The sequence below is a fragment of the Salvelinus sp. IW2-2015 genome, unplaced genomic scaffold (assembly GCF_002910315.2).
Source record: "Salvelinus sp. IW2-2015 unplaced genomic scaffold, ASM291031v2 Un_scaffold2161, whole genome shotgun sequence".
In the NCBI taxonomy this organism is placed as follows: Eukaryota; Metazoa; Chordata; class Actinopteri; order Salmoniformes; family Salmonidae; genus Salvelinus; species Salvelinus sp. IW2-2015.
The window spans coordinates 119,823-134,499 of NW_019943492.1; the positions used below are offsets into that span (position 1 = coordinate 119,823).

Here is a 14,677-nt window from a genome sequence, read left to right on the forward strand (position 1 = left end):
CTGGATGCCGTTGGTTTTGCTAAATAAATCTCTGGTTATTACCCAGTTTTGCTCTCCTGTGCCTGACTTCTCTGCCGCCAATTACGCACCCCGCTACAGATCAAATACAAATCTTAGAATCAACTATTAAAGACTACCAGACCCCACTGGATTCTCCAATTACATTGAATGAACTACAGGACAAAATACAAACCCTCCAACCCAAAAAGTCCTGTGGTGTTGATGGTATCCTAAATTAAATGATAAAATATACAGACCACAAATTCCAATTGGCTATACTTAAACTTTTGAATATCAACCTCATTCTCAGCTCTGACATATTCCTCAATATTTGGACCAAGGACAGAGTTCCTCTGTCCAGTGACTGTGTTCTTTTGCCCATCTTAATCTTTTCTTTTTATTGGCCAGTCTGAGATAAGTATTTTTCTTTGCAACTCTGCCTTGATGGCCAGCATCCCGGAGTCGCCTCTTCACTGTTGACGTTAAAACTGGTGTTTTGCCGATACTATTTAATGAAGTTGCCAGTTGAGGACTTGTGAGGCGTCTGTTTCTCAAACTACACACTCTAATGTACTTGTCCTCTTGCTCAGTTGTGCACCGGGGCCTCCTACTCTTTTTACTCTGGTTAGAGACAGTTTGCGCTGTTCTGTGAAGGAAGTACACAGAGTTGTACGAGATCTTTCGTTTCTTGGCATTTACTTGCATGGAATAGCCTTAATTTCTCAGAACAAGAATAGACTGACGAGTTTCAAAAGAAAGTTATTTGTTTCTGGACATTTTGAGCCTGTAATCAAACCCACAAACGCTGATGCTCCAGATACTCAGCTAGTCTAAAGAAGTCCAGTTTTATTGCTTCTTTAATCAGAACGACAGTTTTCAGCTGTGCTAACATAATTGCAAAAGGGGTTTATAATGATCCATTAGACTTTTAAAATGATAAACTTGGATTAGCTAACACAACGTGCCATTGGAACACAGGAATGATGGGTGCTGATAATGGGCCTCTGTACACCTATGTAGACATTCCATAAAAAAAATCAGCCGTTTCCAGTTACAATAGTCATTTACAACATTAACAATGTCTACACTGTATTTCTGATCAATTTCATGTTATTTTAATGGACAAACTTTTGAATGCTAGTGTACGTCCCTGATATCTCTGTCTCATGCGAATTACGTTTTTTTTTGGCCTTGTCGGGTGTCTGAAGTGAATCCTTTGTGTCCTACTCGTTAAAGAATAAAATCTTTGTCCAGTATGAGGTGAGTAATCGCTGTCCTGATATCCAGATGTCATTTTCGGTCATAAGAGACGGTGGCAGAAACATTATGTACAATATAAGTTACAAATAACGCAAAAAAAACACACACAATAGCACTATTGGTTAACTTCTTGTTGGCAGGGGGCAGCATTTTCACTTTCGGATAAATAGCATGCCAAAATTCAACTGCCTGCTACTCATCCCCAGAATATAAGATATGCATATTATTAGTAGATTTGGATAGAAAACACTAGGAAGTTTCTAAAACTGTTTGATTAAGGTCTGTGAGAATAACAAAACTTATGTAGCAGGCAAAACCCTGAGGAACCATTCAGATTTTCTTTTTGTTTTGGATGTCACTGTCTTTTCAATGAGATTCTTAGAGACACCAGATTTCTAATGGACTTGCTTGCAGTTCCTACCGCTTCCACTGGATGTCACCAGTCCTTGGAAATCGGTTGAGGTTATTAATTTGTGTAATGAAGAAGTAGGGCTATCGTAAATGAGGGTCACATGAAGTAAATTTTTTGAGAGAGGCACGTTACGAAAAAAGTTGCGTCAGTTTGTTTTCTTTTTGTATTGAACACAGATCATCCCGTCTTCAAATTGATCGATTATTAACATTTAAAAATACCTTGTATTACAAAAGTAGTTTGAAATGTTTTGGTTAAGTTTACATGTAACTTTTGATACATTTTGTAGTGACTTGGCGAAAGTTGGAAGCTGTGTTTTTCTGGATGAAACGGTCCAAATAAATGGACATTTTGGATATATATCGACGGAATTAATCGAACAAAAGGACCATTTGTGATGTTTATGGGACATATTGGAGTGCCACCAAAATAATTTCGTCAAAGGTAAGGCATGATTTATATTTTATTTCTGCGTTTTGTGTCGTGCCTGCAGTGTTGAAATATGCTTCTCTCTTTGTTTACTGTTGTGCTATCATCAGATAATAGCATCTTATGCTTTCGCCGAAAAGCCTTTTTGAAATCTGACATGTTGGCTGGATTCACAACGAGTGTAGCTTTAATTTGGTATCTTACATGTGTGATTTAATGAAAGTTTGATTTTTATATCATTTTATTTGAATATGGCGCGCTGTATTTTCCCTGGCTATTGGCCGGTGGGACGATTGACCCCAGAGAGGTTAAGAGCCCGTAAAACGGCAGTCATCTCCTCCGCCGCCATTCTAACAGCAGACTCGTACATTTCCTCAGCGAAAACAAGGTAATGAGCAAATGTCAATTTGGCTTTTTACCAAATTACCGTACGACAGACCACGTATTCATCCTGCACACCCTAATTGACAAACGAACAAACCAAAGGCAAAGTATTCTCATGCTCATGTTGATTTCAAAAAAGCTCTCGACTCAATTTGGCATAAGGGCCTGCTATACACATTGATGGAAAGTGGTATTGGGGGAAAAACATACGACATCATAAAATCCATGTACACAAACAACAAGTGTGAGGTTAAAATTGGCAAAAAACACACACATTTCTTTCCTTAGGGCCGGGGGGTGAGACACGGATGCATCTTAAGCCCCACCCTCTTCAACATATATATCAACGAATTGGCGAGGGCACTAGAACAATCTGAAGCACCCGGCCTCCCCCTACTAGAATCTGAAGTCAAATGTCTGCTGTTTGCTGATGATCTGGTGCCTTCTACGCCATCAAAAGGAACATACAATTCGACACACCAATTAGGATCTGGCTAAAAATACTTGAATCAGTTTTAGAACCCATTTACCTTTATGGTTGTGAGGTCTCGGGTCCGCTCACCAACCAAGAATTCACAAAACAACAAAATATCCTCCGTGTACATCGTAAAACACCAACTAATGCATGCAGAGCAGAATTAGGCAGGTACCCGATAATGATCAAAATCCAGAAAAGATTCGTTAAATTATACAACCACCTAAAAGGAAGAAATTCCCAAACCTTCCATAACAAAGCCATCACCTACAGAGAGCTGGTCCTGGGGCTCTGTTCACAAACACAAACAGACCCCACAGAGCCCCAGGACAGCAACACAATTAGACCCAACCAAATCATGACAAAACAAAAAGAGAATTACTTGACACATTGGAAAGAATTAATAAAAAAACAGAGCAAACTAGAATGCTATTCGGCTTTAAACAGAGAGTACACAGTGGCAGAATACCTGACCACTGTGACTGACCCAAACTTAAGGAAAGCTCACTTACAGACTCAGTGAGCATAGCCTTGCTATTGAGAAAGGCCGCCGTAGGCAGACATGGCTCTCAAGAGAAGACAGGCTATGTGCTCACTGCCCACAAAATGAGGTGGAAACTGAGCTGCACTTCCTAACCTCCTGCCAAATGTATGACTATATTAGAGACACATATTTTCCTCAGATTACACAGACACACAAAGAATTTGAAAACAAATCCAATTTTGATAAACTCTCATATCTACTGGGTGAAATACCACAGTGTGCCATCACAGCAGCAAGATCTGTGACCTGTTGCCATAAAAAAAAGGGCAACCAGCGAAGAAAAAACACTGTTGTAATTACAACCTATATTTATTTATTTTCCCTTTTGTACTTTAACTATTTGTACATCGTTACAACACTGTTTATAGACAGAATATGACATTTGAAATGTGTTTATTCCTTTGGAACTTCTGTGAGTGTAATGTTTACTGTTCATTTTTTATTTTCTATTCACTTGCTTTGGCAATGTAAACATATGTTTCCTATGCCTATAAAGCCCTTTGAATTGAATTGAGAGAGAAAAAGACAGAGGGACGGAGAGAGAGAGTGAGGGAGTGAGGGATGGAGAGAGAGAGAGAGAGAGAGAGAGAGAGAGAGAGAGGGGGAGGAACTCAGTGGGTGAGAGAGAGAATCTCAGGAGGGAGAAGTGTGTGGTTAGTTTACAAGCAGTCAGGGCGGAAACAGACACTAGACGGACAGCCCCACTGCCGGAGTGACTGATCTGTGTGTGAACAGTGGAGCTGAACTCTGTGTGTGAACAGTGGAGCTGAACTCTGTGTGTTTGTGGAATGACGCTTTTCTTCAGCTCAACCTGCTGGTAAACAGAAGGGCTGTGTGGACGCAGGAATTTCAGGTCACGAGGGCTCCAGCAGCGGGGCAGAGGCTGGACTGGGCTTGGCTGGACAAGTGTTGTAGCTAATCTGAGCTGGGGTAGGGAGTATGTGTACTGTTTCCTGCTTGATTGATTACTTTGACAGTATGGGAGATCTGAAAACACACTGAGTAGAAGACACACACACACACACACACACACACACAGACTCTAGACGCGGAGACGACATACACACACACACACACACACACACACACACACACACACACACACACACACACACACACACTGTAGAAAGGACGCGGAGACGACATACACACACAAACACACACACTGTAGAAAGGACGCGGAGACGACATACACACACATTGTAATTTTGGAGAGACTATTTCAGCCTCTGTGGAGTCCTTGGAGGTCCCAACTTGGTCCCCTCTTTGTATTTTTGTCCCTGACGATGGCGTCCTTCGTGGATTATGTGTTGTTGCTGGTAGCTGCCGTGCTGGGATCGTACCACGTGGAGGTGGAAGGAGGGTGCGCTGGAAAGTGCTGCCGGGGTTCAGACATCACCTGTGCAACGGCAGACTGGAGGATGGACCGTGTGTACGGCACCTGCTACTGCGACAAGGGCTGCCTCAGGACCAAAGACTGTTGCTACGACTACCCCACCGAGTGCCCAGGTAAGGAGGATGGGTGGAGTCACTACAGTAACGGCTGTCACGGTTGTCATGAATTGCTCCAAATTTTACCCTATTCCTTATGTAATGCACTACTTTTGACCAGGGTCCATAGCACTATATTTGACCTTTATTTAACTAGGCAAGTCAGCTAAGAACAAATACTTATTTACAATGACGGCCTACCGGGGGAACAGTGGGTTAACTGCCTTGTTCAGGGACAGATCGACAGACTTTTACCTTGTCATGCTCGGAGATTCGATCTAGCCAGCCTTTCAGTTACTGGCCCAATGCTCTAACCACCAGGCCAGGGAAACAATGGATGCATTCTACAGTATCTGGCCAGGGACACAATGGATGCATTCTACAGTATCTGGCCAGAGAAACAATGGATGCATTCTACAGTATCTGGCCAGGGAAACAATGGATGCATTCCTGCCAGAGAATTAATTGGATGCATTCTACAGTATCTGGCCAGAGATACAATGGATGCATTCTACAGTATCTGGCCAGGGAACAATGGATGCATTCTACAGTATCTGGCCAGAGAAACAATGGATGCTTTCTACAGTGTCTGGCCAGATAAACAATGGATGCTTTCTACAGTATCTGGCCAGAAGAACAATGGATGCATTATAGTATCTGGCCAGGGAAATGGATGCTTTCTACATTATCTGGCCAGAGAAACAATGGATGCATTCTACAGTATCTGGCCAGAGAAACAATGGGATGCATTCTACAGTATCTGGCCAGAGAACAATGGATGCATTCTACAGTATCTGGCCAGAGAAACAATGGATGCATTCTTACAGTATCTGGCCAGGAGAAACAATGGATGCATTCTACAGTTATCTGGCCAGAGAAACAATGGATGCATTCTACAGTATCTGGCCAGAGAAACAATGGATGACATTCTACAGTATCTGGCCAGAGAACAATGGATGCATTCTACAGTATCTGTGCCAGGGAAACAATGGATGCATTCTACAGTATCTGGCCAGAGAAACAATGGATGCATTCCAGTATCTGGCCAGGGAGAAACAATGGATGCTTCTACAGTATCTGGCCAGAGAAACAATGGATGCATTCTACAGTATCTGGCCAGAGAAACCAATGGATGCATTCTACAGTATCTGGCCAGAGAAACAATGGATGCATTCTACATATCTGGCAGAGAAACAAATGGATGCTATTCTACAGTATCTGGCCAGAAGAAACAATGGATGCATTCTAGTATCTGGCCAGAGAAACAATGGATGCATTCTACAGTATCTGGCCAGCAAGATGGCCAGAGAAACAATGGATGCATTCTACAGTATCTGGCCAGAGAAACAATGGATGCATTCTACAGTATCTGGCCAGGGAAACAATGGATGCATAGTATTTTCTTAACAGTGGGATTTTAAACCCTTATCTAATTTTACCGCTCATGGTTTTACTTACCGCTGTCCTCTAACCCAGGGATTTTCAAACTTTTCTTGCCCAGGGAACCATGCCCAGGCAAACCGGCAATGGCAAGTAGAAGTAATCAACCTTTTAAAATGAATAGACATTGGAAGACAGTTTTCTTATTTTGACCTTCCAGTCCCCACAGTTCATTGGAAGAGGAAGTGTAAACTCTAACATAATCTATTAGCTAGAATGGTATCTTTGTGGCCTAGTGAAAATGTTGCTGTTGTAAAGCTGATATTCTGCAATTCTACACATTTCTTCAAATTTCTACCATCTGTACTACCTCTGTTTGAGAACCCATGTTCTAACCTAACCCTAGGTAAAGAAACAGACTGGTGAATAAATAGGTAATCTATCAACTGTACTTGCTCATTGGTGCTGTCAATGCATGCATCCCAAATGTCACCCTATTTAGTGCACTACTTTTGGCCAGAGCCCTATGGCACCCTATTCCCTATTTAGTGCACTACTTTTGGCCAGGGCCAACTATCCAGTAGGCCTGGAAGATGTACACTGTTCAGACACAACATACTGTACATTCAGAAATGTATCTGCACTTCTTTAATTGTGAAATGAATGTAGGAGAATATAACACATTAGATCTGGTGAAAGATAATACAAAGAATTTAGGCGCAATATAGATTTTGGCCACTAGATGGCAGCGGCAGCGTAGCCTAGTGGTTAGAGCGTTGGACTAGTAACCGCAAGGTTGCAAGTTCAAATCCCTGAGCTGACAAAGTACAAATCTGTCGTTCTGCATTTGAACAAGGCAGTTAACCCACTGTTCCTAGGCCGTCATTGAAAATAAGAATTTGTTCTTAACTGACTTGCCTAGTTAAAGAAAGGTAAAAAAATAAAAATGGCGGCAGTGTATGTGCAATGCTTTAGACTGATCCAATGAACCATTGCAATTCTGTTCAAAATGTTGTATCACGTCTGCCCAAATGTGCCTAATTGGTTTATTAATACATTTTCAAGTTCATAACTGTGCACTTTCCTCAAACGGGGGACACCAATCCTGTAGAGGTTAAAGTGTTTAACTTACTGTTAGATTAGAGGTTGGGGTCAGACAGAGTCCATTTGTATTTGTTCACATTCTCTAGTTCATCCACTCTATTTCACCTATAAGTACAGTATGACAATGTCTGAAATAGCATCCTGTATAGTGGACTATGGGCCCTGGTCAAAAGTAGTGTACTATACAGGGAATAGGGTGCCATTTCAAAGTGTTAGGACCATAGAGTTGTGAATTAGAATTCTCAAATGGACATTAAACTTCTCATGATGGGATAAAGGGTAGCCATATTGGTCAGGGAGTTGGTCAACCATGTTTTTTTTAATTTTATTTGTATTTTTTATTTCACCTTTATTTAACCAGGTAGGCTAGTTGAGAACAAGTTCTCATTTGCAACTGCGACCTGGCCAAGATAAAGCATAGCAGTGTGAACAGACAACAACACAGAGTTACACATGGAGTAAACAATAAACAAGTCAATAACATGGTAGAAAAAAAGAGAATCTATATACAATGTGTGCAAAAGGCATGAGGAGGTTTGCCAGAGCTGTGATAATATATTGAATATAATAATGAATTTGAAGAATTGATCTGCACTGTACCTTTTGTTAACTCGCTAGCCAGTCAGTTTTAGAGGAAAGATTCCATTCCATTTTTAAATGAACTGCCAATATGCCGACATTCCATTCAGACAATCCATCCACAGCAATACACTGGCTGACCTCAGTTGATGATAGGATTTAGGCAAGTTGTAAAAGCAACATGTACTGATATTGTATCGTATAATAGTGGTTGGTTTTGGAATAAGAAATATTACTGAGCAAAAATATAAACACAACATGTATTGGTTACATGTTTCATGAGCTGAAATCAAATATTATTTTACATACACACAAAAAGCTTATTTCTCTCAAATGTTGTGCACAAATTTGTTCACATCCCTGTTAGTGAGCATCTCTCCTTTGCCAAGATAATCCATCCACTTGACAGGTGTGGCATATCAAGAAGCTGATTAAACAGCATGATCATTACACAGGTGCACCTTGTGCTGGGGGACAATTAAAGGCCAGTCAAGTTTTGACTGCAGGAATGTCCACCAGACCTGTTGCCAGAGAACTGAATGTTCATTCTACCATAAGCTGCCTCCAACATCGTTTCAGAGAATTTGGCAGTATGTCCAACTGGCCTCAAAACTGCAGACCACATGTGTAACCACGACAGCCCAGAAAATCCACAACCGGCTTCTTCACCTGTAGGGATCGTCTGAGACCAGCCACCTGGACAGCTGATGAAACTGTGGGTTTGCACAACCAAACTATTTCTGCACAAACTGTCAGAAACGTCTCAGGGAAGCTCATCTGCGTGCTCGTCGTTCCTCATCAGGGTCTTGACCTGACTGCCATTCGGCGTCGTAACCGACTTCAGTGGGCAAATGCTCACCTTTGATATGTGCTCTTCACAGATGAATCACGGTTTCGTACTACGAGAGTTGTCACCCATTGAGCATGTTTGGGATTCTCTGGATCGACGTGTACGACAGCGTGTTCCAGTTCTCACCTTTGGACAGCCGTTGAAGAGGAGTAGGACAAAATTCCAACAGGCCACAATCAACAGCCTGATCAACTCTATGCGAAGGAGATGTGTTGCGTTGCGTGAGGCAAATGGTCACACCAGATACTGACTGGTTTTCTGATCCACACCCCTACCTTTATTTTTAAAGGTATCTGTGACCAACAGATGCATATCTGTATTCCCAGGAATGAAATCCATAGATTAGGGCCTAATAAATTAATTAAAATTGACTGATTTCGAAATTGCTACATGTTGCGTTTATATTTTTGTTCACTTTATATATTTTATATCGATAAATATGTAATGTACATCTGAGACTTTTATTATGGTATTGTCATTGAGATTATATATTGGGACTATTATTCTGAAAATAGCCCAACCAGAAGTGAAGTGATGGAGATGCAGCCTAATGTGATGTGCCTCTAAAGTTTGTGCTGCTGCTACTTGGAAGGATTCAGCTACAAAAAAAATAACTCAATTGTAACCCGACTCTTTATCGTCGATCCCACGGGCCCTTTCGGAGAAGGTGTTGGATAATTAGTTTAATATTTAGGGTTACAATAGCACTCACAGCCTTCTAAGAAAACAAAAATGTAGACATTTATGGTCTGCTTACAGTACATATATTTTAGAGGGTATTTATACAGAAAATGTGTATAAAACCAGTTAGAATTATAGCAGTTATAATTATATGATATTATTTTAAGTTGACAACTTCTATTCAACAATTTCTGACATCACATTTTTTTTACTTTGAATTTCCTGCATAAGTAAAATCAGGAATTTGCCTCTTCTGCCATTCATTCCAATTAGACTGGTTTAGCCTTCTCCCTGACCAAGATGGCTGCCATTTTCAAACCTATTCTGGAACTTTAAGGGTTTATGACATCATAGCCCCTCTAGTAATTTAATCTGATCTCTATGGTTACGACTCTGACTGATCTAATATCAACTACGCTGTCTAGTTTCAATCGTAAATCATTTACTTTGTATGAATGATTCACGGACAGGATGGAATTATGGACAAATATGTCAGGAATGCACTTCTATTAATCATTATCTGTGTCCCGAATAGCACCTTATTTACAATGTAGTCTACTACATGTAGAACTGAATAGGATCTCTGTGGTAATTACTGTAGGAGTCAGCCAAGCAGAGTGTACCTAATACCTGATACATCAAAGACCAGGTACTCAGAGAGCGTGAGGAGAGCATTGAAAAGAGAACGACAGGATTAAGTGGGTCAGTGACCGGATCCAATTCATTCAGCTTTACAGTTACATTCAGATCACTCAACGCTGTACAGAAACACTAATCCTTCAAATCCAAGTATGTGTCCCAAATGGCACCCTATTCTTGTAAGGCTCTGGTCAAAATTAGTGCACTTTATAGGGAATAGGGTGACTATTTCTAGAATATTGAGCAGTCAGCTGAGCGAACTGTACACACCCTTAAACTTGTTCAGTCTTCAGTCTTACAGGTATTGGCTTAAAAAGTTACAGAACTTTCGGTCGTCAAACTAACAAAACCTCAGGGGTTTTCACTCCTGGTACGGAGGATTCACAAGGCCGTGCAGGCTTTAGTTCCAACCCAGCACTAACTAATCTGATTCAGCTAATCAAAGCCTTGATGATTTGGTAGGTGCGTTTATGCTGGGCTGTAACAAAAGCATGTACATCCACCAACGAGGAGTGAAGGACACGGCAAGTGTATGAACATTAGATAACGATTCCCTGAATGGTCTATTGAAGATGCATGTGTGTCAAGGACAGTGTTATGTAGCAATGCTATGAATGTACTAATAATGAAGCGTTAATGATACTCTATCTAGCTGTTATGTCACACGCGTGTGTTTATAGGTGTTTATGAAGATACTCATTGCAAATAATTACACTGTTGTCTCTTTGTCCAGCCCAGTCGTGTGTGGTGACTGAATGGAGTTACTGGAGCGGTTGTGCCCAGCCCTGCCAGCGGTCCATGAGGGTCCGGTGAGTCCTGTGTGTTATTATGTATTAGTCCTGTTGGCAGCCCAAATTAATGGGAATATATCTGATTTGTCAAAATACAAATTAGTGACAAAAGATCAGAATTGGGCTTCTTGTGTAAACCTTTATTTTGTCCTACACTGAAGACCACATTAGATATTCAATGTGTACTTAACACTTGTGTTATCTTCTGGGATTGATTTATTTGTACTTTTAAAATGCTTTAAAGACTACAAATTGTGTTTTTTTCTTATTAACCCAATAATCTATGAATCGTCAATGGATTGTAGACAGCGTCACATTGAGCAGGAGCCCAGGAACAGTGCAGAGCCATGTCCCAGTCTGGAGGAGCAGGCTGGTTGCATGGACTACCAGTCACAGCATGGAGAGATCTGCACTCAGAACACAGGTACACACTAAACTAAACCAACTGAGTCACACTGTTGCATGGTTATAACATGGAGACTTTGTTGGTCTCTCTCCAGGTCCTGGTTATAACCAGGGGACTGTGTTGGTCTCTCTCCAGGTCCTGGTTATAACCAGGCGGACTGTGTTGGTCTCTCACAGGGTCCTGGTTATAACCAGGGGACTGTGCTTGGTCTCTCTCCAGGTCCTGTTATAACCTGGGGATGTGATTGGTCTCTCCAGGTCCTGTCAAACCCAGTGAGACCTGGTTGGTCTCTCTCCCAGGTCCTGGTTAAACCAGGGGACTGTGTTGGGTCTCTCTCCAGGTCCTGGCTTAATAACCTGGGGACTGTGTTGGTCTCTTCTCCAAGGTCCTGGTTATAACCAGGAGGAAGCGTGTGTTTGCCTCCTCTCCAGGTCCTGGTTATAACCAGGAGACTGTGTTGGTCTCTCTCCAGGTCCTGGTTATAACCAGGAGACTGTGTTGGTCTCTCTCCAGGTCCAGCTTTCATCACCACCAGGGAGTTTGGTAAAGGAAGAACAAAGCATGACATCTACGGAGCACCTCTGTACCCCGGGTATGCTGCATTATACATGTTTTATGACTGTTCTTAAGGAGAAATGAACAGTTATGAAGGCTTATAGCAAGTTGTATAATGCTCTGTTACACCCGTCTACTCACATAGGGTACGGCGACCAATCAGATTCAAGGATCCTGTGGTACATACAGTGCCATCAGAAATGATTCATGCCCCTTGACCTTTTCCACATTTTGTTGTTACAGCCTGAATTTAAAATGGATTAATTCAAGATTTTTTTTGTCACTGGCCTACACACAATACTCGATAACGTTTGCCATTTTTACAAATGAAAAGCTTAAAATGTCTCGAGTCAATAAGTATTCAACCCCTTTGTTATGGCAAACCTAAAAAAGTTCAGGAGTAACAATGTGCTTTAACAAGTTACATATAAAGTTATGACTCACTCTGTATGCAATAATAGTGTTTAACATGATTTCTGAATGACTACCTCATCTCTGTACCCCAACACATATAATTATCTGTAAGGTCCCTCAATCGCGCAGTGAATTTCAAACACATATTCAACCACAAAGACCAGGGAGGTTTTCCAACGCCTCGCAAAGAAGGGCACCTATTGGTAGATAGGTACAAACTAAAAAGCAGACCTTAAATATCCTTTTGAGTATGGGGAAGTTATTAATTACACTTTGGATGGTGTATCAATACACCCAGTCACTACAAAGATACAGGCGTCCTTCCTAACTCAGTTGCCGAAGAGGAAGGAAACCACTCAGGGATTTCACCATGAGGTCAATGGTGACTTTAAAACAGGTTAGAGTTTATCGGCTGTGAATGGAGAACACTGAGGATGGATCAACAACATTGTAGTTACTCCACAATACTAACCTAATGGACAGAGTGAAAAGAAGGAAGCTTCGAAAGAATAAAAATATTCCAAAACATGCTTCCTGTTTGCAACAAGAAACGAAAGTATTACTGCAAGAAAAAGTGGCAAAGCAATTCATTTTTTGTCCTTAATACGAAGTGTTCTTTTTGGGACAAATCCAATACATCACACTACTGAGTACCACTCTCCATATTTTCAAACATAGTGGTGGCTGCATCATGTTATGGGTATGCTTACAAGGATAAAAAAGGATGACAAATAAATGGCCAAACACAGACAAAATCCTAGCTCTTAGGAACTTACCCAGAAAGACTCAAAGCTCTTAGGAACTTACCTAGAAAGACTCAAAGCTCTTAGGAACTTACCCAGAAAGACTCGCAGCTCTTAGAGACTTACCCAGAAACACTCACAGCTCTTAGAGACTTACCCAGAAAGACTCACAGCTCTTAGAGACTTACCCAGAAAGATTCACAGCTCTTAGAGACTTACACAGAAAGACTCACAGCTCTTAGAGACTTACCCAGAAAGACTCAATGCAGTAATCGCTGCCAAAGGTGCTTCTACAAAGTATTGACTCAGGGGTGTGAATAGTTATGTAAATGAGATATTTCTGTATTTCATTTTCAATAAATGTGCAAACATTTCTAAAAACATGTTACACTTTGTCATTATGGTTTATCGTGTGTAGATTAGTTTATAATTTGTATATTTTGGTTGCTCATTTTGAATTCAGGCTGTAACACAACAAAATGTGGATTAAGTCAAAAGGTATATGAATGATTTCTGAAGGCTCTGTAACTCTTTAGCTTAAAGGGGATCTGTGGTACGTACTTCTTAAGTTAAAGGGGATCTGTGGTACGTACAGTGCATTTGGTGTATTCAGACCCCTTGAGTTTATCCACATTTTGTTAAATTAGAGCCTTATTCTAAAATAAAAATAAAAAATCCACATCAATCTACACACAATACCCCATAATGACAAAGCAAAAACAGGTTCTTAGAAATCTTTGCAAATGTATATATATATAAAAAAAAAAAAAGGAAATATCATATTTACATAAGTATTTAGGCCCTTTACTCAGTACTTTGTTGAAGCACCTTTGGCAGCGATTACAGCCTCGAGTCTTCTTGGGTATGACACTAAAAGCTCTGCAGATCCTATCAAACTCTGTAAGTTGTATTCACTTTGTCATTATGGTGTAGATTGATGAGGAAAAACACTATTTAATCGATTTTAGAATAAGGCTGTATCGTAACAAAATGTAGAAAAAGTGAAGGGGTCTGAATTCTTTTCGAATGCACTGTACCTCTTTAGTTAAAGGGGATCTGTGGTACGTACTTCTTTAGTTCATAAGATTTCAACAATCATTCTGGTTTGAAATGTGAGTATTCTTTTTTGATGGCGTGAGGCACACTCACGCCATCGTCACAGCAAAAGGGATTTTCTACAGCCCAAATTAAGTGTTTTCTCACCAGGATATCTAGATCGCACGCGCGCACACACACCGGTATTCATCAGGTATGAAACATGATTAACATCACATATACAAAGGATCTGGACAACAACTGGCAAGTTTCTCTGAACACACACGCACACGCACACCGTTTTAAATGTGAAGTCCCAGCTCCCTCCTGCAACCCTGTAATTCAAACTGTCATTTTCAATCCAATTACTTCTGTTGCATCTAAAAATGGCTCCCTATTGGCCTTGGTCTAAAGTAGTGCACTATACTCCCTATAGGCTTTGGTCAAAAGTAGTGCACTATACTCCCTATAGGCCTTGGTCAAAAGTAGTGCACTATACTCCCTA

At 40.9% G+C, this 14,677-nt stretch overlaps 1 protein-coding gene across 1 annotated transcript in view; it reads left to right on the forward strand.

Moving 5' to 3' along the window:
* Nucleotides 1–4,694: 4,694 nt before the first annotated feature.
* Nucleotides 4,695–14,677, forward strand: part of LOC112073133 (somatomedin-B and thrombospondin type-1 domain-containing protein) — a 16,122-nt gene continuing 6,139 nt past the window's right edge. The window contains 4 exon segments of the mRNA XM_024140486.2: nt 4,695–5,013; nt 10,962–11,037; nt 11,325–11,443; nt 11,939–12,017. Of these exon segments, the coding sequence (XP_023996254.2) occupies nt 4,791–5,013; nt 10,962–11,037; nt 11,325–11,443; nt 11,939–12,017 (497 nt within the window). The 5' untranslated portion in view covers nt 4,695–4,790.